The 24,136-nt window shown below is 42.1% G+C and overlaps 1 protein-coding gene across 5 annotated transcripts in view; it reads left to right on the top strand.

The window, feature by feature from the left end:
- The window catches only part of ptk2aa (protein tyrosine kinase 2aa), a 70,052-nt gene that overhangs the window by 7,148 nt on the left and 38,768 nt on the right, over positions 1-24,136 (top strand). For 4 of the 5 annotated variants that reach the window (XM_071911556.2, XM_071911553.2, XM_071911554.2 and 1 more), the window contains exons 1-6: positions 16,764-17,840; positions 18,913-19,154; positions 20,761-20,930; positions 22,862-22,949; positions 23,203-23,282; positions 23,858-23,920. In XM_071911556.2, the coding sequence (XP_071767657.2) occupies positions 17,717-17,840; positions 18,913-19,154; positions 20,761-20,930; positions 22,862-22,949; positions 23,203-23,282; positions 23,858-23,920 (767 nt within the window). In that variant the 5' untranslated portion in view covers positions 16,764-17,716. Of the gene's footprint in view, positions 1-14,040; positions 14,068-16,763; positions 17,841-18,912; positions 19,155-20,760; positions 20,931-22,861; positions 22,950-23,202; positions 23,283-23,857; positions 23,921-24,136 lie in introns of those variants that run through there. The other variant, XM_078290453.1, reaches the window with a different exon arrangement.

Here is a 24,136-nt window from a genome sequence, read left to right as displayed (position 1 = left end):
GTGTGTGCATGTGTGTGTTGGTGTGTGTTGGTTGCTGCAGCAGTCATAGGAGCGTCACTAATATGTGTGTCCGTACAACCATTCTTGTGTAATGGCGCAGTGATTGATATTCTCTCAAACCATTTTCTCCACCAACCCCAACACCCCTGATGTTGTTTTAATCAATGAACAGAGAGAAACGTTCATCCTGTAGATAGGTAGCCAATTTGTTTTGATACTGTATTGATTTCTGTATGGAAATTGTCTTTTTGCTTGCCTCCTCCACAGGGAGGTCAGAGGTCAGGGTCAGCTCTACTGGAGCTGGTAGGGATTCAGTTAGCTGTTGAGATATGGCTGAAATCAATATCATGATAATCATAAGGATTTGTTTCGATATCGATATATATCACAATATGGCTTACGTATGCAAAATCACAACAATATCATCATGATTCCACTGAAAGATGCTAAATGATGCCTAATATTGAGTTATTGCCCAGCTCTAGATTCTTGCTCGAGGACACTTCAACAGGGCGGATGTTTGCTGTCATATCAGAGGTCTTGGGTATGTTTATAAGCTGATGATCCTGATATTTGTCAGCCTTGGACAAGTTCTTACTGTTAGCAGCTTAACTGTAGACTAATCCAAAAGGGCCAAACAGCTCGGGAAATTGTGTACCATATTGAACCTCTGTAGTATTTGAATCCCACGTAAATTCAAATGTAATTTAGTTGGATGCATATACAGCATTTAAAAAGTGTGTGTATGTTATGTCTGCCGGTGTGAGTGTGTGTAGTTTAATTCTTCGTCCTCTGTCGAAGTAGCTGGCCACGCACTGTTCAGTATTGTATTTATTCTGCACTGGTATCAAAACGTCTACAGGAGCTTTATAGAAGGCAGTGTATTTTAGTTTTTGGTGCTCTATTGTTTGGTCTGTGATAAATAGAGAACTGGCAGGTTTTCTGCACTGCCTGAATGAATCTGAATTGTTTTGTGTTCCCTGTCTTTCTTGGTTTAATACAGTTGTTTAAGTGTGTGTGTGTGTGTGTGTGTGTGTGTTGGTAGACAGAGCAGTGGGGCGCATAGCGTGCTTGCTGTGTGTAAGAACTGAAATTTGCTACAATGGCAGGAAATGACATCATAGTTAATGACTTGTCCGTCCTCAGGGCATACACACATTCACACACACACACACACACACACACTCAGTAGTACTAGCTACCTAAGGTCAAGCACAGCTTCGATGCAGAGTGTTAGTGATGAATGGATCTGGAACACAAGGATTCCCTCTGGTAGCGGCTGTGTGTGTGTGTGTGTGTGTGTGTGTGTGTGTGTGTGTAAGGAGCAGCCTCAGTAGAATGATGACTGTCCTCTTGTTTCTTCTATGTTTTCTCTGAGTTTTGATGATGCAGTGTATTGTGTTGTAGAAATGGACAAATACAACTGTAGATATTGTAAATAAGGTACACCCCCCCCCCCTCTCTCTCTCTCTGTGATGTTGGAGGACAGTCAGGGTAATTACATAGCAGTGAGTCAGAGAGGGAGAGAAAGAAAGAAGTAATTGTTAGGCTTTGTCATACTGACATACAGCGAGAAGGAGGTGGGAGGAGGAGAGAGCTGGGTGGAGAGAAGACAGAAAGAGAGAGATGAGACTAGAAGAGAGAGAGAGAGAGAGAGAGAGAGATGGGAGGAGATAGAGAGAGAGATGGGCGGAGAGAGAGAGGGGCCCAAAACGTACTGTGTTCCCAGCTTGAAACCTAAACATAAAAATTGTATGTTCACATTGTCCCAGGTACGTATGGGAATCGGTCTGTGGCTGTCCATCTGTCCATCAGACGTGATATCTCAGCCTCAGGTCTGATGGTGGCAAAACTTGAGGGTGTGATTGGCCTTACGGAGGCGCTATAACTAAATTAATTAAAATTTGAAAGACCATAACTGCTACACGACTAGTCTGATTTTAACGAAACTTGGAAAATAATACGGGCGCTAAAATTAAAAAATCTAAACGTTTAACACAAACATGATATCTCAGACATCACTGGTCCAATTCTGACAAAACTTGGAGGGATGAAGCATTTTGACACTCTGGTCTGGTGTTTGAAGACAGTACACTGATTGGCCTGATGGAGGACCTGCAATTCAAGGTCAACCTTTCAAACTAATCCCTACAGCACATGTACAATTGACACAAAACTTGCTGTACAAATACAGCCATCCTTACAAATGACACTAATCATTCTTACAAATTTAGTTTACTGTAACAGCATTGGGTAACATACTTTAAAATGATTAGGCCTAGCCCAAACAAAAACTAGCCTACATCATGCGTGGGGGATGATTTACTGTTACCTTGTTTTTAAAAAAAATTTTATATGATACTTTTTTGGATCCCCATAGGAAAATCGTCTTTTTGTTTGCCCCTCCTCTACGGAGGACAGACACGCGGATAGACACTGACAATCAGAATGACATTCAGATGTTTCTACACTACTACAGTCATTTAAGCTTGAGGGATTTTTCTCATATCGGTTGACGCCACACAGGATCCTGAGCCCCGATCTAGAAGGTTTTCTATGGGAGTGCACCTTACTGACCAAAAATTTGAGTTTGCAAATTTGATGTGAATTGTGATACTTGTAGACAGATTTTTGTACATAATTTTGCCCAAAATGTCACGTAACGTATGTTATGACTTAGGATTTACTCAGTCATAACGAAAGATTTTTCTCTGACATGCAGCTTGATGTTTAGGCCAGATACTGCAGTGTTTAGTGACAAGGTAGAGCTATGGTGTCAGCGATATCTCATGCTAGTTTAGAGTCTCTAGTTTAGAAAGTGTGGAAAGTGGATTTGGTAATTTCAAGTCTTGAAAACTTTTGGATCTGGACACAAAGGCTTTCACAAGTTGCACAGGACAGGTACTTTTCTAAGTTCTCTCTCTGTGTATGTATGTGTGTGCGTGTGTTTGTGTGTGTGAGTGTGTAAGAGAGACAGACAGACAGAGAGAGAGAGGAGAGTGGAGAGACAAAGGCAGCCATTGGTGTCTGCTTGGCCAATCATATGACCTCATCTCTTCTCAAGACACACACACACACACACACAAACACACAACCATAGGAGATCACAGACACACAGAGAGAGATTACCAATAAAACACCTGGATACGAGCCATAGGCATGACATCACACACACACGTACACATACACATGCACAGACTGGTGTGCTACCATAAACTAGTGTCTGCACTTTATTGAGAGGTGGGTATTGTACCACGGTGTGTGTCAGTGTGTGTGTGTGTCTGTCTGTACGATTAGTCATCAGCAGGCGCGTTGCATTGACAAAGGTTCATTGAAGAATGGATATGAAGAACGGTCTTTAAGCTGTCTGTCTGTCTGTCTGTGTTTCTCTGTCTATCTGTCTTCCTCCCTCTCTCTCTTTGTCTGTTTGAATGTTGTTTCTGTTTTTTTGACCTGTTCCTAATCTAATTGTTGGCCACAGTGGCTGCAAGCACCAGAAAACTGTGAGTAAGCTGAATAACAACATCATGACTGAGTTCCTGCTGACCTTAGCATAAGCTGATATTAAAGCTGTCACTTTTAAAAATCTCGTAAGTCCAGTTCTAGCATTTTTTGCTTGTTTGTTTGGTGTTTGAAACTTGTATATGCTGAGTAATTTCCAGCATCCTAGAGAAGTTTGTCTACAACCATTATGGAGGTTATTTTCTACTCTAAAAATTACTTTGGGCTTACTTTTCTGTCTGGGTGAAGAAGTTTCCTTCCCTGAGTGTAACATATGTATTGAACAAGAACATCTTCCATTTTTCTCATTCGATAAAAGTTGTATTTTTGAACAGACAAGCAGGGTTTTCCCTTGAAATGTTGTTAGACCTGGAGTCAGCTCATGGCAAATATGATGTTCCATCAGGCTATACAAAATTTGTAAACAGCATAAACAGCATTCTTCATTTGACTTAGAAATAGCCAGCCAACCCAAGCCATGTTAGTAATCTTATATACTTTATTTTTCAGATGTCCAGGCCAGGTAGGGGGTCAGTTTAACCCAGGTAGGTCCTTTGGCCGTTATACACTGAAGGAAACCGGGGCTGAATTTTGCATTCGGCAGCAGTGAGAGGCTTATTTCTCTGAATAGATGACACATTATCTCTGCCTTTACAGAATGCATTGCCCAGACAGCAGCAGTAACACTAGAGGGTGATGTTAACACACCAACTCATCTAGCAGGGATACTGAGAGAGAGAGAGAGAACTGACAGACCTGCCTTACTTACAGTACTTGGTCTGTGTGTGTGCGTGCTGGTGTGTGTGTGTGTGTGTGTGTGTGTGTGTGTGTGTGTGTGTGTGACATCTTGGCCTACTAATCCACTGGCACATTAATCTGCTTTACTCCTGAGCATCTCCCGTCTTGTCTGTCTGCCTGTTTGCCTGTTTGTGTGTGTGTGTGAGAGAGAGAGAGAGAGACAGAGAGACAGAGAAAGAGATTATCTCTGCCATGGTTCATTCACAGACTTTGTGTGGAGTGTGAAGTGTGACCAATAGACTGTGACATACATATCCAGGACCAGTGACAGCACCCAGGGGTGATTTTCTCAGAATCCGGGCACATGTTCTGGTTCATACCTGTTGGCGCTACAGTGAAAGAAAGTTAATTTGGATGGAAAAGCGAATTCATTTCTGCCTTTGGGACAGAGATTTTCATTTTGTCAAATGCTGACTGAGACTTCTACGATCGTAGGCGCTACTGCTGGCAGGGTCGAGATAACGTTCTTCAGAAACACAATTTTTAACTGTTGTTTTATTTTGACAGCCAACACTGTCTCCCATCTAGGCTATAGAAAGTGTTTCATGACTCTGGGACCAAGCCAAACCTTTTATAATGCATTAAAAAATGTCAGAAATATGAGGGCTTATTTTGCTAGATATTGTGATCGCGATTATTAGTCCTGATTATTAGTCATGATGATTTTAGGAACAAAATTATTTTACTGCATGTTTGGCATCTTATATCAAAATCTTCAGCAGAAACTAAAGCAGGCATTCAAAACAAAATTAAACTAAATAAAATATTTCAATATTGCAGAATTCTGCGATTTTAAAACTAAGTTTGCAGTATACACTGACAAATGATCAGTGATGTAATGATGAACAGGCGGTGGTTAAACTATGACCTCTAGTGGGTGATTATCATAAGGCAAACGACCACGGTTATAACCCAAAAATAGGCCTATATTTTCAGACAAGCATTAGCCTAATTTATGCTTTTTTCCCCTTAAAAGCTCCTATTCTCATATAACTTACATCAGTTTGATTGTACTTATTATCATGTATGTTCTAATTGTCATATTGAAAGATTTCTGTCGGCCTAATAGGGTGAGTAAACTCTATTTACTGAAAATAAAAAGGTGTGTAAACTGAGTTTAAGTGGGTTTACCCTCCACTACATCTCTGCATATGATTGTGTGGCCCTAACAAATACATGGCAGTCAATCGAGCAATTAAGTATTTTTATCCATTTTCTGGAAAGTTTTATTTTTTATTTTGGATATAGAAGGTTTCTGCTGAACAAAGATGAGTTGAGAAAATTGTATGATGAGTTATTGAGGATCTCTGTAGGGGTTCCTTCTGTCAGAGGAGCCAAAGGCAACACACACACACTTACACACACATGCTCGCCCACACACACACACACACACGCACACACACACACACACACACATGCACGCACACATTTGAATGACCCATTCTCTCTTCTCCCTCTCTCTTTCTGTCATTTTCCCGCTCAGCTGTGGCTTTCCCCCCCTTCTCTATAATTTTTCTCCGCTCTTTCTCCCTCTTCTGTTCTCCCTGCTGTTCCATTACTGTCTCTCTTTTTACTCCTCTCTCCTCCCTCTGTTTCTGTGTTCCTCTCTCTCTCACCCGGTTGTTCCATCACCTCTTTTTTTTTCTGTCTCTCCTCTGTTTCTCCCTCTTTCTCTCTCTCTCTCTCTCTCTCTCTCTCTCTCCCCCCTCCCTGCATCTGGCTCTTTCTCTTCCCCCCCTCCCTCTCCTGGGAGACAAAGACACCCCCCCTTCCTCCTCCTCCTCCTCTTCTCCCATTCTGTCTCCCTCCCCCTCTTTCTGTCATAGGAAGCTGTCTCTTGCTTGTATACCCCCCCCCCCCTCTCTCTCTTTTACTCCCACTCGTGCTGTTCTGTATCTGTGTGTGTGGGTAACAGTAGTAGTTGTAGTAGTAGAGGGAGAAGGAGGAGGAAGAGGAGGAGGGAGGAAGAGGCTGGGCTGTGAGCTTAATCCGACATTAGCCATCATTACTGAGTTAGCTGCCACATCGCTAGCCCAAGACCAGAGAAGACTTGGATGTTGGCTTTCCTTCTTTAGCTGTCCGTCTGTCTTCATTTTCTGTTTTTTTTTTTTTTTTTTGAGGGAGGGGGATTACACTGATCCCTTTTCTCTTCTCTTCTCTTCTCTTCTCTTCTCTTTTCTTCTCTTCTCTTCTCTTTTCTTCTCTTGTCTTCTCTTCTCTTCTCTTCTCTCTGGCTAGGAGTTTAAATGGAAGGACTGTACCATGGTAAGGATTTCATCATACAGTAGAGTGTGTGTGACTGTAGTTTGTGTGTTTTTGTATATGTGTGTGTGAGTGCAGAAATCGCATCATGTGTGCATGAGTGTTTGAAAACGTGTGAGTGAGCATATGTGTAGTTGTCCTGTGGTCTCCAAAATTAGCTAAAGCTGCATGCAGAAGTGTGTGTGTGTGTGTGTGTGTGTGTAAACATATGTATTGGAAAGGATTAATTGTTTCTATGAAAGAGCAGTTGTGACTGTCCTTACTTGAAACATTGTTGAGTTTAGTGTTTTGGTGTTGATGATGATGATGATGATGCGGAGGGGGAGGAAGGTGGTGAAACAGAACTGACAGTGAGTGTCGATACACACGCACATATATGTGCATGCGTGTACATGAAGACTGATTGAAACCAGCATTTATCTTCTTAACTGAAGATCTATTCTATTCTATTCTATTCTGTTCACAATCTGTCACCCTTATGATGGAGGAGTGTGTGTGTTTGTATGTGTGTGTGTGTAGCTAAAATGTGAGAGGACAGAGATGTATGTGTATTTGTGTGTGGGAGGCTGCAACTTACTGTGTGCGTGTGTGTGTGTGGTGGTGAGGGTAAGTTGTGTGTGTGTGTGTGTGTGGGAGGTAGCGGTGTGTGTGAGGGAGAGATATGATATGTGTCAAATGTGTGGGTTGTGTTTGAATACGAGTGTGCATGCTAATGTGGTGTGTTCTTCCACGTGTCTTCTGTGTGTATTTGTGTGTGTGTCTGTGTGTGTGTATGTGTGTGTGTGTGTGTGTGTGTGTGTGTGAATATAGGCATGCAATAACAATCCCCCCTGCGGCACCACTTGGTTTCTAGGTTAGATCATCTATATTTCAGTGTGTTTTAATATTTCGATCTTACTTCATTATTGATGTAAACTTGCTAAACAAGAAGCTTAACTATCATGTCTAACGCACACACACACACCTGAATTTCCCCAAGGGGATCAATAAAGTACTATCTTATCTTATCTTATCTTATCTTACACACACACACACACACACACGCAGAGTTCAACCTGTCTGTCTGTTTGCCTATGTCTATTATATTAGATCCTTCATTGATGCTTAATTTACTTAACAGCAAACAAAAACACACACATAGCAAGTCCTTGCCAGTGGCATATTGGCCTTGTGGTGAGACAGACTGTCCTGTAATCAAAAGGTCACAGGTTTCATCTCTGCAACAGTCAGTGTGTCCATAAACTGCCATGTGCCAGTTGAAGTGTCCTTGAGCAAGACACTGCAGCCCAACCTGCTCCCTCATTGTAAGTCACTAAGAGAGTCTGTGAATTTCCTTTTAAAATGTGAAACGTTAGTGACATTAGTTTCATTTTAGCAATTTAGGTGATTCTTTTTCCATACTGTAATTGCCAGTAATCTGGTTATAAACATGTGCAAGGGCTAATAGTGCAATTCTAAAAAGAAAGTACAAAAAAAGGCACATATATGGAAGATTGTAATCGTGAATTGGCATTGTCAGCCTACATCTTTAGCATAGTTAATTATACATGTCAGGATGCATTAGCATGGCATCTAACATGACAATCTCATTTGTGTATGCTTATTTCACTAGTGTTTGCTTTCAAACTAGCATTATTTTATCGTTGGATTTCAGTATTTACTGTTCCTCAGAAAACATGATCTCTGAAAATAACCAAGCACAAAAGTGTGTCTTTCAACATGCTGCTTGTCAGTAAATTGGGACTGGTACTTGTCCCAATTGGTAGCTAGTAATATCGGATGTGTGTTAACTCATTTTACATATAAAAAAAATCTGATTAGTATTATTTGAAAAATCCAAGTGGAGTTTAAACTCTCTTGCTAATCCATTTGTCCTATAACTGTTGTGTTGAATTATACATAGTGTATCTGGTCCTGGTGTGATACATTAACATGCGTGCTGCTCCAGTAAGCCTTTGCATTATCACGGCACCTGAACTACACACTTCAGTGAATGTGTGTGTCAGTGTGCGTGTGCTTTCGCAGATAAATGTGTATGAGCATTCATGCGTTTCCGTGACCTTATTTTGTTGCATACGTGTAGGACTTATCTGGAGTAAGCATCATCTGTGTGTGCGCATGTGTTTGGTGCCTGTGTGTGTGTGTGTGTGTGTGCGTGTGTGTGTTCTGCGATTTATTTTGTGTCAGTGTGACAGGTTTTGAATAATTGCCCCTAATTTTCAGCCATGTTTAGTTGGCTGTGAATAATGATAGTGAAAATGCACATATGTGTCTCTTTGAACACATCTATACAGGCATAGACGCAGATGGAGGCAAATAATACAAAGTGTTTTTTTTTTCCAAATTCCAAACTGAGTCATGAAAAACATTATAAAAAGTAATGCTGGCATGATGAGAAAAGCATATTATGGGTTACTATTATTAAGTATTTAGTAGTATTAAAGTTATTTACAAAATATTTGTTTTTGAGGATAGAATCATCTGTGTGTGTGTGTGTGTATGCCTGTATGCATGCTTTTGTGTATGTGTGTGTGACTGGCAGGTGAGATTGGTGCCTTAGGCGATGTGTTGTTGCATAGTAAGACTGCACGCTCCAGTAACACCCCTTTGTCCTGAGGGTCACACACACACACACGACACACACACACACACACACACGTGCCAGCTCAGCTAGAAGGTTAACCATTAGCCACAGAGCAACGGGGCAGAACGGCTGACTGCTCTCCGTAGGGACTCTCTTCTCTTCTCTTCTCTTCTCTTCTCTTCTCTTCTCTTCTCTTCTCTTCTCTTCTCTCCTCTCCTCTCCTCTCCTCTTCTCTCCTCTCCTCTCCTCTCCTCTCCCCCTAGAGTAACAGTGAGGAGCAATAGGAAGAACACGTGAATCTATAAAATTGAGTGGTAATTCCCTTTAAATCCATGAGAGCCCATTGTTCTGTTGGACTCCAAAGGGCAATTCAATTAATTCTTCCAAAACAAGTGGTTCATCTGGGGGAAAAGAACATCTGCTTCTGTTTCTTTGGCAGTTTGATTAGGTCACGTTCGTGTTTTTAAAACTTCTCCTTAACTTTTTAACTCTTCCTGGCCAACCCAACAGCTGTTGTTTTTAGTGATCAGCTACTTCACACCTCCTATTCTACATTCACATGAACGATCAAAATGCCACAAACGGAATCTGTGCCTATTGTACTGACTGGACATGCATAGGCCCAAAAATCCAATGAAGACTAGGTGCAAAGGGAGCTCGCATTTCACAAATAGAAGAAAACTATTCTCAAACCGTAATGTTAAATGCACCATTTTGCACTGATGATGATAATTTTGCGCTGATGATGGGGTTCGCACTTCTCTACTTCAGCCCATCTTATTTTATTAGTAAGATGCAGAATAAAAATGGTAACTTTGCGTTTTAACATCTCTGTTTGAGAAGGATTTTTCTTCCATTTGTGAGTGTGAACTCCCCTTGTATAACATTCACGTATATATATCAGAAAACTGTCATTTTCTGATCACTTCGCTTGAACTATGTATCTAACTACTGATCTGAGACCAGTAGTTTAGACACCATTCCATAACAGACTCTCTCTCTCTATTGTTCGGTCCAATTACTGATACCACAGACCAGTGGGCAATGCACAATTAGACACAGCAAGCAGACATGGAGACTCTGTCAACAATAACGTGTGTGTGTGTGTGTGTGTGTGTGTGCTCTTGGTTGTATCTGTCTGTGAAGCGGTGTGTGTTGGCGCTTGACAGTTTTGCCTGTCTGTTTCTGTGTGTGTTTGGACTGTGAATGTGTACAGTAATGGTAGCTGAGTTATAGCAGCCATGTACTTACCTTGGCTAACACTGGCTCATTATCTCTGCAGAGACAAAAGAGAGACAGCCTGTATATATGTGTGTGGTGTGTGTGTGTATGTGTGTGTCAGGGTTTCCACTGAAAACTTGATTAGTCAACTGGTATGACCTCTATGCAGCACTGTAACGAAGCGTCGTCTTGTCGCCTACATGAAAAGGCAGAAATCTGTATTTGTTAAACTGTGAATGCTGAAGTACGCAGAACTGTGATAAACAAATTCATCCAGACATTATTTAGCACTCATTTTCTCTCTCTTTCTCAGCTGACAATGTTATAATTTTGAGAGCCATTTATATTTTGGCCTAAGTCTGACAGTGCTGCCTGAACTCTTTACTTACTTTACTTACTTTACTTATGCCTCCCCACGTTAGCTTGTGTAGGCCAGTAGTACAACACCTGGAGTTACTGCGAAGATATTCTGCAACCAATTTATTCAGTCAGCTACCTTCAACAACACAAAATGGACTGAGGGTGGGCTGTCAGTTTGACAACAGAGAATTAGACAGTAGGCAGTTGCATGTCTGGATAGATCTATGCTATGAATCCTTGCTGTAGGCTAAGTGTGTGGGATCTCCTCTCCTCTCCTCTCCTCTCCTCTCTGGTCCTCTCCTCTCCTCTCCTCTCCTCTCCTCTCCTCTCCTCTCCTCTCCTCTCCTCTCGAGGACAGCTTGAGGAGCAGGTGTTTTGGGGCCCCTGCCAGTCGACAGACAAGTGTGTGTGTGTGTGCGTGCGTGTGTGTGTGTGTGTGAGACCCATGCCCCTCTCTGACATATGGGCAGTGGAGACTGTTAGACAGACTGGCGAGCAATTAGCACCGCACTAGTACTCCTGCAGGGTGTTCCTTGCACATAAAAATCATGTAATAAGCATTATACAACTCTTTTCAACACAGTATTGCAAATGATAAAAATCCATAAATTGCTTGACGTGAATCAAAAACTGTTAAAAAAATAAAATTAAAATAAAATTAAAACAGCCAAATACAACAAGAATGGAATAGGTAGAAACAAAAGATTGTCTGTAAAATGTGTTTTAAGAACTAGGCTAGCCTAATTTTAAAAAGATGGCAGTGTTTTTGCCAGCCTAAGCTCCTCGGGGTGCTCTGTAATCTTGAAGCCTGGACAGCAAAAGGACACAGCCACCTTATGTTTTTAGTCTAGACTTCAGGATGACCACGAGAGTCCTGGCTGCAGATCTCAGGCTGCTTAGCACTTAATTTATATTGAAATCCATGGAGAGAGAGACAGAGAAAGAAAGATAGACAGAGAGAGGGAGAGACAGACAGAGAGTGAAGCTCTTGTAGTCTGTTATCATCTACAGGACAGATGGTGTCTGTGACTTTCAGCTCTATCAAGATGTCATTATAGACACTTTGACACCGACTCTGTCACCCTAACCAGCTCTGGATCAGTTTACCATGGTCCATTTTAGCCACTTAGTAGGAAATAGATCAGCCATTTATTCTAATGCTTGTCTTCAAATCAAAGGTAATGATACATTGGCAGCATTTTGAGGAAATTAGATGAGAGGTAATTTAGAAATTTGTGTGTCCACAAATGTGTATAAAATAGTGGGATATAACGAATAAATGTATGACGGAAAATCTTGGTATTTGTAATTGTATGCAACATTGCCTCTCTACACCTCTTGCCTATAATATGGCATCATATTGCCTGAATATTTTTTGGGACAGCAGGCTGACCCTGCATGCATTCTGACTTCCCTGTGGGGTAAGGCAAGTGGAAGGAGAGTTTCCCTATGGGGCTGAATAAAGTGTCACATTATTATTGATATTACTATTATTACTATTATCATGATTTCATGTTGCCTGTTTATCATGGCCTTGTGTGCAATAGTGACTAGAACTTAGTTTAAGAGCTGCACTGCTCTTGGTAATGTGACATGAGTCGTGCTAGGACTGGATTCCCACGGTGCAGCTAATCTCAAATTCGGTGTGAAAGATTTCTCAGCTAAATTTTAAAGTAGCATAGCGTTGGTGGACACGAAATAGAACAGGTAGCTGTCGTTGTGCAGAGTCTATTCTAGGACAAGAAGGTCTAATGTATTGTGGTGAGATCGCACACACACACATACGCACGCACGCGCGCGCACACACACACACACACCAATACCATCCCACGCACATACTGTAAGTGTAGTGTCCTGGTTTCATATTACAAAGGGGTCTGTCAATAATACGCACACACCATGAGTCACCTTGATGGCATTTCCTCTGTGGGTGTGTGTGGTTGGTAGTGTGTGGGTTTTCTTATTTGCATGACATCATCTTTGTTGACAGCCCCTGCTGCCGTCTTGCCCTGTGTGTGTGTGTGTGTGTGTGTGTGTGTGTGTGTGTGTGTGTGCATGTACACACATCTGTGCGTGCTTAAACAGTATTTGTGTGCATCAGGGTGTCTAAGGCACTTAGGCACTTAGCCTCCTGACCTCTTCCTACACATGGCCCTATCAGTGGGAAGCTATATATCAGGGTTCATCTATGAGTCTGCTGTAACAGGGTGTAGAGTTTCCAAAAGGCTTCTCCTAGGCTTCCTGTGGGAGGAAGGGGGCTATAGAGTATTGATTATTAATATGTCAGTATTAATGCTAGTAAACTCTAGAGTGCACAGGTGTATCTGTTAGTACCGGCCCACATGCAGTAATAACCTGGGGCATGGGTATTCAGTTCACCAGGAAGATTAGGACTGTCACTTTTACTTCCAACTTCCAATCAAATTAGAATTTTGTGCAGTATTTCGCATTCATGTGCAATGTAGTATGCATAGCGATTGCCATCAGAAGAAAAGCAGCGATGAGCAGGTGCCTTTATAATGCAATGAATGGGATTATGCTCTGTCTGAGAGAAATATTTTAATGTCAAGTCACCTCAGAAGTGGTGAAGAAGAGTGAATTGGCATTAAAATAGAGTGAACTGGCCTCTAATCAGCTGCCTCTCGAACCACACGTGTGCCCCTACTGACAAAGGATTTAATCCTGCCAGAGCTTTCTCCCTCTCTATTTTCCCCACTGTCAAAGTAAAGAATAAAAATAAGGTGACTGGATATCCCACTCTCCCTTAAAAAAGAAGTGCTATGTGGAAACACTGTGCATTTTATACTGTTGTTGGCAAAATTGTGAGTGAAAACCTAACAGTATATAAACTCTGCAAACATCAAGTGTCCTACCACATGTCAAAGGCAAGGAGTTAGCCCAGACTGAAGCACAGACAGGATAACAACCTCGTCTCACAGCTGCCAGACCTAAACCAACAACAGCCCTGTTTCTGCTTTCCTTGGCCCTTTTCTCAATGTAAGATAAGTTATTTTCACTGATTAAGCTTCAGTATCTTGTATCTTGGCTGTTGTTGCTAGAATTGAACCTTTTCACAGGGGGAGCTGTGGGATCAGGGCTGCCTTGGTTTAAAGGCTTCCGGCTGACTGCTAAACACTGACACAACAAGTCTAGTGGGGACTCTGTGTCTGCCTGTGCAATTAAAAGATGAGCAAGGCCTGCAAAGCACATTAATGAAAGTTGATGAATGAAAAAATGAATGATTTCTGTATGTACCGTCTTATAATTAACCAAGTAAACTAACTTCTTTGTCTCTTTCTCCCTCTGTCTTTTAGATATTTCCAGGATTGCCTACTACACAGGTGAGTAGTTGTTTCGCACACACCAGTCACTCCATTCAGGATCATTCAGCTGCTTCCCTCACTCACACACAGGCTCATACCAGAACTTCCCCAAGTGGGGTCAGGCTACCACCAGGGGTCCTTAATGGGATAAATGAGGAATAGGTTTTCACTATTATTTCATTCACTAATTAAGTTAGTACAGTGTGACTGTAAGAATGACTGCTGTGATCACTCTCTTCACTGTTATCTTCCCACCTACAGTACTGAAAATTGCACATTTCTGTATCTTCCCGGTATCTTCCCAGTTGTACATTTGTCTCCTAAGTCATATCTAACCACAAACATCATCTCAGACTGGGGACCCTTGGGGAAAAACTAATAAAATTTGGTCGTTGTTGCCTAATTTGTATCTATTTTGGGTTCTTTGGTGTGAAAAGGTTTGGAAATCCCTGGTTTCAATCACAGAACTGCAGGTAGTCCCATTCAAATAATCAAAAAGGCTGTATCATACTCTGAACTGAAGGCCCTTTTTAGTCCACTTCCTAGTTTATTACCAAGGTCAATCATTTATTCAGAGAATAGGCAACGTGAGTCTAGATGGAGAGAGAGCAAAAGAAAGTGAAGAAAGTACATGTATGTGGTGAGAGTGTGCATATTGCTTATGTTAAAATATTCTCAAGAGCTCTGAGTACTAATATAGACACACACTAATACTAGACACACACATACTACTAGTTATTCTATGTTGGTATTAATGAGGAGAATACACTAGTAATTATGTGTAGTTATGTGAGTCATGTATGTGACTGTGAGAGACAATGAAATGAGAGAGAATAGAGAGAGGAACTGTGAGACGATTTGTGTGTGGGTTTGTCGGTCTCATTAGCGCGGACAGGGATGAGGGAGAGACTGAACATCGCTCTAGTTGGGTTGTGTGACTCATTGTATCTTCACAAGATACACACACACATACACACACAGATATCAGACACAGAAGATCTATTCTGTGTAAGTCATTTTACAGTCCAGGTTTAACTCTAACAATTTGAAACTGCACATTTATTTTTGCTGTTGTTTTTAAAAACGACGAAAAAAAGAGTAAATGTTAAAAAATCAAGTTACATACAAATTGGGCAAAATGTAAACTAGATGTAAATAGTAGTAAATGGGCTTTAACTCTAAATGACAACATGTTCACTGGCGACATTCAGTCTGGACAGAGCCAGCAATAATAGACTGCTAATATAGATTACAAGCAGGAAGCAATTAGCATTGTTGTTTATGAGGTAAAATATGTTTGTAATGCAAATGGAGCTCTGTGTTTTAGCTTCAAGGCGTAGGAAAGAACAAATAGATTTTTCATTGAAACCTATCCAAGTATATTATCAAAGTAACCGTTACAGTGAAGAGGTTTACCTGCCACTGTCAGTTTTTACCTGCATTTAGTGGGTGTTAATAATATCCCACCCAAGCTGAGAGAGAGAGAGAGAGAGAGAGAGAGAGAGACAAAGATAGAGAGACAGCGATAGAGAGATAGAGGGACTGAAAGAGAGAGAGAGAAAGAGAGAGACTTTTGGCTCAGTCCCAAAAGAGCTCTTCCCATTCACAGCAACATCCGGCCCTCTGTCAATAGTCTACATGCACACACACACACACACACACACATACTAAACCCGCTACTCTACACCAAATTTTCATGACAATGTCCAAGACCTGAGATGGAGCATGTATTATAGGAAACACCCACACACACACACATACACATACACACACACACACACACACACACACATACATACATAACACTGTTCAGTGAGCAGGTCTGGCAAGTAAGATAGCATTAAGAGTCAATTTATGTGTCTGTGCTTTGTGTGTGCATCTGTGTGTGTGTGGGTGTCAATGTGTGGGTGAATGTGTTTCGATGTCAGTGTGTGTGGTGTGCGTGTGTGTGTGTGTGTGTGTGTGTGTGTGTTCAGTGACTCGCTGAGGTCTGTTCAGCTGAATCAGATGAGCCATATATATGTCCCTTTGATTAACGGGGGCTGGCAGCTGGTTAGCAGTAACATACACACACACACACACACACACACACACACACACGCATAGATAGGTGTCATTCGCCTGGATATTGTAGGCATGTTGCCTTGGAAACGAGCCTTCAGGGCAGCACCTTGTGCTCTTTCAGAGGTGTCAATCAAAATGTTATGACCCCAAGTGCAGGCTGAGCGGTAAGAATGTGCAGTATGTAAAGCACTTGACTGAGACCTGGCTGGTGGGGTTTTGATAGTGGATTGGTTGGCAGCTAGTTTACATGCTGGACACGGCCAGGGCAACGGCTGTGTTGGCATAGAGGGAACGCAAGAATGCTGTACTGGTCTCTTCTCTTCTCGTCTCTTTTCTTCTCTTCTCTTCTCTCCTTTCCTCTCCTCTCCTCTCCTCTCCTCTCCTCTCCTCTCCTCTCCTGTCCTGTCCTGTCCTGTTTGTGATGGCAGCAGTGTTGGTATAATATAAGGTCTGTTCTGAGGTCGGCGTTATAAACAACAGTGGGAGGAGTTTGCATAGAGTGCAGGGGAGAGGATTAGCATATTAATGGCTTCTAACTCCTCCTCCTCCTCTACCAGCCCTCTCCCTCGTTCTCTCTGATTCCCCGCTCTGCTCTCGGTTACGCTATTCTGTCCTCCCTTCCTCTCATTCATCCTGAAACAATTGCTGCCTCTCTCAGTGTCTTTGCACTGCTCTCTCTCTCCCTCTCTCTCTTTGTTGTCATTGGTTTTCTGGCTCCTCTTCCTCTCGCTTCCTCTGTTTTCCAAGTGAAGTTGCTAACTTTCTGCCTCCCATTCTGTCTCTTTTTCTCTCTCTGTTCCTCTTTCTCTGAGAACTTGGATTCGACTGTGGACTATTGCTGGAAGAGCGGTCACCTTATTATAGGGACTCTGCTGAGCTTCCATAGTGAAATAACCTGAATCCTTTCGTGAGCGACGGCCGCTTGACAGTTCCACGGCAACTGCGTAGCTATGGAGTTCAGGCACAGGGCAAAAATCGCCTGATAAACAAACAGTCTCAGTGTGTTTCCATCAATAGAGGGATCGCTGAGGAGTAAAGAGGAGAGGAGTGGAGAGAAAAAGAGGAGGAGAGACGTTTTGTGGACTTAAGCAACTTTGTATCTCTGGGGATCTCTCTTATCTTCTGCATCTGTGGATTACAGCAGTTAACAACAGGAAAAGATTCAGACATTCAGAGATGATTTAACAAAACAGAGACGCTTTGAAGGATGGGATAGAAGGATTTTTTCAGGTTTTGACAAGATATGTTAGTTTTCTGGGGTCAGTTGGTTTTATTCGGTTAAAGCCAACAAATAACTGTCCTCTCCTGCTGTCAAAGTGTTTTCTGCAGCGTCTTCAGACTTTCTAGACAGTCTTGCAACTTGACCCAGTATCCAAGGCAACAGACCAAAAAAATCGCTGTTGGGATTTCGCCTGTTACCCCTCTGGAACTGACCGTTGGCTAAATAAGCTGTTGGCAAAAGTTGGAGACCAAGATTTCTGCCCTGGAGACGCAGTGTGTGTTTTTTTGGCTGTATCAGGATCTTGGTCTGTGTGTGTGTGTGTGTGTGTGTGTGTATGATGTTTGTATGCAAGAATCGTAGTGTGTGTGTGTGTTGTGTGTGATGCGTGGTTGTGAGGCGTCGGGCTGCCTATCTGTCCTCGACCCAGACAGACATAGGGAGGGACAGACATGCGTTTCCATGGAGACCAGTGGCTGTAGCCCCTTCCCCATGTGCTGGGACAGAGGTATGGATGAGGAATCTCCTTCATGTCTCACACTAACACACAGACACAAGTAGGATCAAACCCATCCGCAGTGTGATATCTGACTCCATGGGAACTGAAGTGGTGTATAGCCAAACTAACTGTCACATAGCAAAAACTTGGGAGCACATTTTAATTTTACTGCTATACATCCTTCTATCTCTTAACAGTCTTGAGCTGTGTGTGTGAATGTGTGCGTATGTGTGTGTGTGTGTGTGTGTGTGTGTGTGTGTGTGTGTCAGATTTCCCCCTCTCTCTCTCTCTCAGGTGTAATTACCTGCTAGAACATATCAATTTTCCTTTAATGGAGGAGAGAGGGGAAGAAGAAGGGGGAAGGGAGGGAGCAAAAGAGAGAGTGAAAGAGATCTCAGTATCTTTTTCTACACAGAGACACATGATTACAACATACACACACACACACACACACACGCGGACCTGGAAGAGATTAGTTCACGTTAGCCATACCCAGATGAAGTTACCATGAAATTCCAGGAAGTGTGTGAATGACAAGACTTCTTTTACAGGAAGAATGGCTGCCAGGGGTGCATTGTCTTCTCACTGTTACTGACGCACACACACACACACACACACACACACACACACGCACTTATATACTAAGCCCAGACCGGGACTGCCCTCTCTTTCTCTCTGGAATCCCATTGTTCAGTATAGTTGACCTTGCCAAAGAATGTCACATCAAGAGAAGAAATTTGTCATTCAATCATTGTTTCTGTTGCATCAGTAGAGTCAAGATAGTAGAATAGTAGAGTAAGTCAAGATAAGTCTATCTAGCTATCTAGCCACCGTAACCAACTGACTACAGCGGGAAGAGGAGGCAAAAACATGCAGCATCATTCATTCATCACACTAATACAAACTTTTCTTTCTTGTTTCTGTCTATGGGAGACAGTAGTAAATGTTCGCTAACACAGACTGAACTATTGTAGGGCAAAGGAAGTTCAGTTCCCTTTAAAAATATTTTCCTCTGATTCTGCTCATGATTCCGTCTGATTCCATCAACCTACGATTTGCTCTCCTCTCCTCTCCATCCCAGAATATGACAGACACCTAGCAGCAGTATCAGCAGGGAAAACCATGGCGACGGCCTACCTGGACCCCAACCTGAACCATGCCCTCCTGGCAGGCACCAAGTCGCGGCTGAGCGCAGGGGGGTCGGACCGAACCATCGCCGGGCCTGTGGAGAGGGTCCTGAAAGTCTTCCATCAGTTTGAGTCCAACACTGAACACAGCAGCTGGTCCTCCAATATCAGATATGGAGACGCAACCGACGTCAGGGTACAAAGACACACACACACACACACATATAGATGCACATCTGGGGTAGTGATAACTTAAAAGTTAGAGAACCTGGTTTGTAACCAGAAAATCTTTGGTTCAAAAGTTTGGTTCAGACAGGCTGGGAAGATCTGGGTGAGCAAAACGAATGAGAAACTCTGAGGTGCCCTTGAGCAACGCACTGTGCTCCCAACTGCTCGTTAGTCAGCTGTAAAAGATTGTGGTTGTGTGAAAAAGGGCTTTGAAAAAAAAAGGAAAAAAGCAAACATGCTTAGTCAACCTTCCCTGAATAAATAAAGGTTATTATTAAAGGTTATACGCCTTTCAAGCGTCCTTGGGTCTCTTGAAAGGCGCTATATAAATCTAAGTTATTATTATTATTATTATTAAAAATAAGAAAACACACATAGACAGACAGGCATGTAAGGATGCATTTGTATGGAGATCTGTGTTTCATTCTCCATTAGAAATAATCCACTAGAAATATATATTATATTGAACTTTATTGAGAGGACAAACCCCTTGAGATGAACCATCTTGTTTTCAAGGGGGTCCTTGAACCACAAATACATCTACAATACAACAAAAATGAAAATTACAAGTACACATAAACACATACAAATACAAGATGTGAACTTGCGTATAGTCAATTTATTATTTTTGCACTTACCTAGCAAGTGATTTTTGAGACACTTCCCCAGGCACTTGCTATATTTATTTGTTTTAAACTCTAGTATACAGACATATGTTGTGAGTGGCTGCTCAGTCTAACCACAGCAGCAGTTTTGAAGGTGGGTCTTGCTGGTTGTCCTCAGCCCAAAATCCTAGCTGTCTGCTTTGATATAGGACACTCAACACGACGAGAATATTTTACTAGCAGTTACACAGACCCTCAGGGCGTCCTGTGTGTGTGTGTGTTGTCTGACAGTCTGGGTTTACACTGACAGTATGCTCTTAGACCCTATCCCATGATACAGACACTAATTTGCTCTGCCCCCAACTTCAGTGGTCCTACAGGAAACTGTCCTGCAACACTCTCCTCTCCTCTCCTCCCACCCCTCTCTCCTTCAGTATCTAGGTCAGACCCCCTAGGGTTTCACATGGCACCACACATGGCTCTGTGAGCATTACTGTGTGCATGTGTATGTGTGTGATGTCTGTCAACTTTTTTTGGGCAGGAGTGTCACATTAGATCGCTTGAAGTCACACACACACACGAAAACACAGACACACACAGGCAGACGTGTGCCCTGGTTGACCCAATGCAAAATGCCAGACACACACATTAGCACAGTGAGGTAAGGCAGACTGACTGAATTATAGACTGAATAAATGTTTTTGTCCGCTGGGCACCTTTGTTTTATTTAGCACTCACACACATAAATGCACACATACACACACCTAAGCAGTGTGGGGTCACCACAGCCAGGACAGTACTCCTAGAGAAAAAGGGTAAAAAGCATTGTAATTTAGCCCAGTTTAGCTTAACACAACTAATGATAGAGCAAATATTATCCAAGTATAATATCTGTAGAATTAGAGCTTATGGGTATGGATGGGGGTAAATATGTAACTCAAAATAAAATAATCTCCTCGGTCTCTCCAGGGAATCATCCAGAAGATTTTGGACATCCACAAAGTGCGCTGGACTTCCTGTTTTGGCCTGCGTCTCAGCAACAGCCAATCAAGAGACCAGGTCCACTGGCTCCACCCAGATATGGGTGTTTCGCACGTCAGAGAGAAATATGAGCAGACGCGCCCACAAGAGGAGTGGAGGTGAGAGAAGATGAGTGTGTGTGTGTGTGTGCATCTGTCAATCACTGTGCTGTTTATTCAATTGCTGTCTTTAAAACAGATTGTTTTCCTGTTATTTCACTGTTGTTTATGTCTTCTCTAATCTGTATCTGTAGAACAAGGCACACAGGAGACATGCTGAACCAATATAGATGGATGATTTTACCAACAGTGCATTTATGGCCAACAGTAGTTATTCTGATATTTTTGCTACAACAGTGGGGGGATAAGGAACAAAAGTGCTGGCTATAATATGAAACAAATATGAAACAAAAGTCAATATGTCACCTGAGCATTTCTAAATACAATTTGGAGACACCTCATCACCACTGGAGACAAACAAGACAACCTCCTATGCTGCCAAATCATTACATCAAAGTTTGCATAAGTTTTAACACTACCACTTTTTACAGAGCCAGCTTAACAGGCAGACAATTACGAGCTTGTTTGATACAGAGCCATTGTTTTGCTTTGATTTGTTTGGCTAACAGGCAGAGAGAGTGTATGGTTGCCAGCAGGGACAAAGTTTGAGAATGGCCAAAGACCAAAGACAGTATATAGCCGAGGCATTCAAATGTTATCGTCTCAAAAGTTACCGTTATTGATTTATCTACCAAAGACAAACGTTACCGCCATTTGGCGCTTGGCGGGTGTTAATTTTGGACCCAGAGGCAGGTGCTTGCAGTATGTCATTGTGGTTGTATCTGTCCTTATAAATCCCACATACACATGTATTTTCCATGTCACAATGCATGGCAAAAAGCATTGGAGACGGGCTGTCAAATCAGTTTCTTCTCCATTGGTTTGAGATGACTTAATTGGCCTTATAAATTTTGTCAGAATCTGTCAGTGTGTGTTTCACTTTATGGTTATCTTCGGCAGTCTGGCCTATTGTATACAATGTACCAGAAGTGATTTAGTGCTAACGCCGTCATGAAGAATGGTGTGGCCCGTCTGCTGTGTGGTGATGGGGGGGGCTTTTGTATGGTGCGGTGTGGTTGTGATACTATTGTAGTGTGTTGGCTTGGTAGTTTGGATGTTCATGCTCTGGTATATATTGCCTTTACGGTGGCGGCCTTGGTGTTAATGCTATTGTATGGTGGAGACCTTTTGGACTGTGGACATAAAGAGAGACAGAGAACCAGATGCCTGCTTTGTCTGACTAAGTCAACAACTCTGTCTTTCTCTCTCTCTCTCTGTCTCTCTCTCTCTCTTTCTCTCTCTCTCTCTTTCTCTCTCTCTCTCTCTCTCTCTGTCTCTCTCCCCACTCCTCCCATAATCTGTTCTCTCTTCCTCTCCTCTCCTCCTCACCATCCGTCTTCTCTTTACTCCTGTCTCCTCTTAGTTTAATTTGTTGGTTATATCGCCTCTCCTCTCCTCTCCTCTCCTCTCCTCTCCTCTTCTCTCCTCTCCTCTCCTCTCCTCTTCTCTCCCCTCCTCCCCTCCCCTGTCCTCTTCTTCTTGCTGGCACAAGCAGAGTGCTATATAATGACGCTGACTATGCTTATCTATCACTAATTAATTATGTTTATCTTTTAATTAAATTACAAAATTGATTGGTTGCACATTTCCCTCAGTGTGTAGTATTCAATGCACTGCAGTGCTTTTGAGATTATACACAGTGTGTTCAAGCATTAGCATACACTTGTGACACTGCTACTAATCTTCTCATCATGCAGCACTAAGTTGGCGAAAAAAGAGCTTATTTGCCAAATCTTGGTGTAATTCTTTAAACTGACACATTCAAGTTTTTAACACATGATAAATATACATTTGTCCCAACTTTTTAGTAAATATAGAAGCTGTCCTTGATTGTCCAGCATGAAGGCCAGTACTTGATATTGACAAAAAATGTGTATTGGTTCACCTCTATATAACATGTCCGCTCTCTCCTATCCTCCTGTCCTCTGTAGGTATGAGTTAAGGATCCGGTATCTTCCAAAGGGCTTCGTGCAGCAGTTTACTGAAGACAAACCTACACTCAACTACTTCTACCAGCAGGTACACACACACACAAACACACAGAGGCATCCAGACGCACAACATCTTTCATGTTCTGTCAACAGGGAGCACCTGAACATATGGCACTGCTATAAGACTGTGTGTGTTTGCCTGTAGGTAATCCAGGTCATCAGGCCTTTGTGAGAGAGAAATTGCTTGCCATTTGTTGTTTAGACCTACAGTACAAATAGTATACAAAAGTATAAATGAGAAATTCATTTTTAAATAAATGTTTTGTGTGTCTGTCTCCCAGGTGAAGAATGACTATATGACAGAAATAGGGGAACAGGTGGAACAGGATATAGCTCTCAAACTGGGCTGTCTGGAAATCAGGTAGGACATGGACAGTACTGGTTCACCTTCAGGACCTCCTGTTATCTAGAAAATATTGTTTTCATCTCTCTATATGTCTGTAATTTATTTTCTTTTTACAGCAAAAGCTAATGGTTTGTTCACCTCAAAGGTTAAAAGTGTGTCACTCTAAAACCATTGCAAACTGCCTCTCTCTTATTCCAAATCCCTTTTGAAATCCAAATGAAACAGCTATTCTAACTCTAACCTAGTAGTTAAGGGGATATCTTGACATTTTGAACTCCAGTCTATTATTTTTCTTCACCAGAAGCCTGTCATATTGTGGGGAAAACATCTGTTTGCCCTTCAGAATCACTGATAAAAGTTCATGTTGTCAGTGTTCATCATTCAAACCAATGGCTAGCTCCTTGCATCAATATAATAACCTATACATATGATATATATAATTTCACTTTTAATGTATGTATTTTAACATCTGCAAACAGTGAATAAACGTCTAAAACTAACAGACATAACAAGTGATCCCTTTAATGTGGGCTTGACTGCAGTGAGTGGAGCTGACCTTGTCCTCTGTGCCCCACTTGGTTTGATTTCAGGAGGTTCTTCAGAGAGATGAGAGGAAACGCCCTGGACAAGAAATCCAACTATGAACTACTGGAGTGAGTATTTCTCCTTGAGCAAAACCCTGCAGTCCACACCAGTCCAGTTAACAGCCTCTCTGGCACAACATTCCTTCTTTTCCTCCTTTTGACATCCTTCCTGTAGCTGGAGATATGCCAGCGAAAAAAGCCAGAAAAAATAAAAACTTGTTAACAAAAGCTAACAAACAAACATCTCACTCACTCATTGGTACAGGGTTCCTATGCAGGTCTGGG

This window comes from Centroberyx gerrardi, chromosome 19, assembly GCF_048128805.1.
Source record: "Centroberyx gerrardi isolate f3 chromosome 19, fCenGer3.hap1.cur.20231027, whole genome shotgun sequence".
NCBI classification, from domain to species: Eukaryota; Metazoa; Chordata; class Actinopteri; order Beryciformes; family Berycidae; genus Centroberyx; species Centroberyx gerrardi.
Note: the sequence above shows the minus strand (reverse complement) of the source record. Positions and strands in the feature narration are given on the sequence as shown.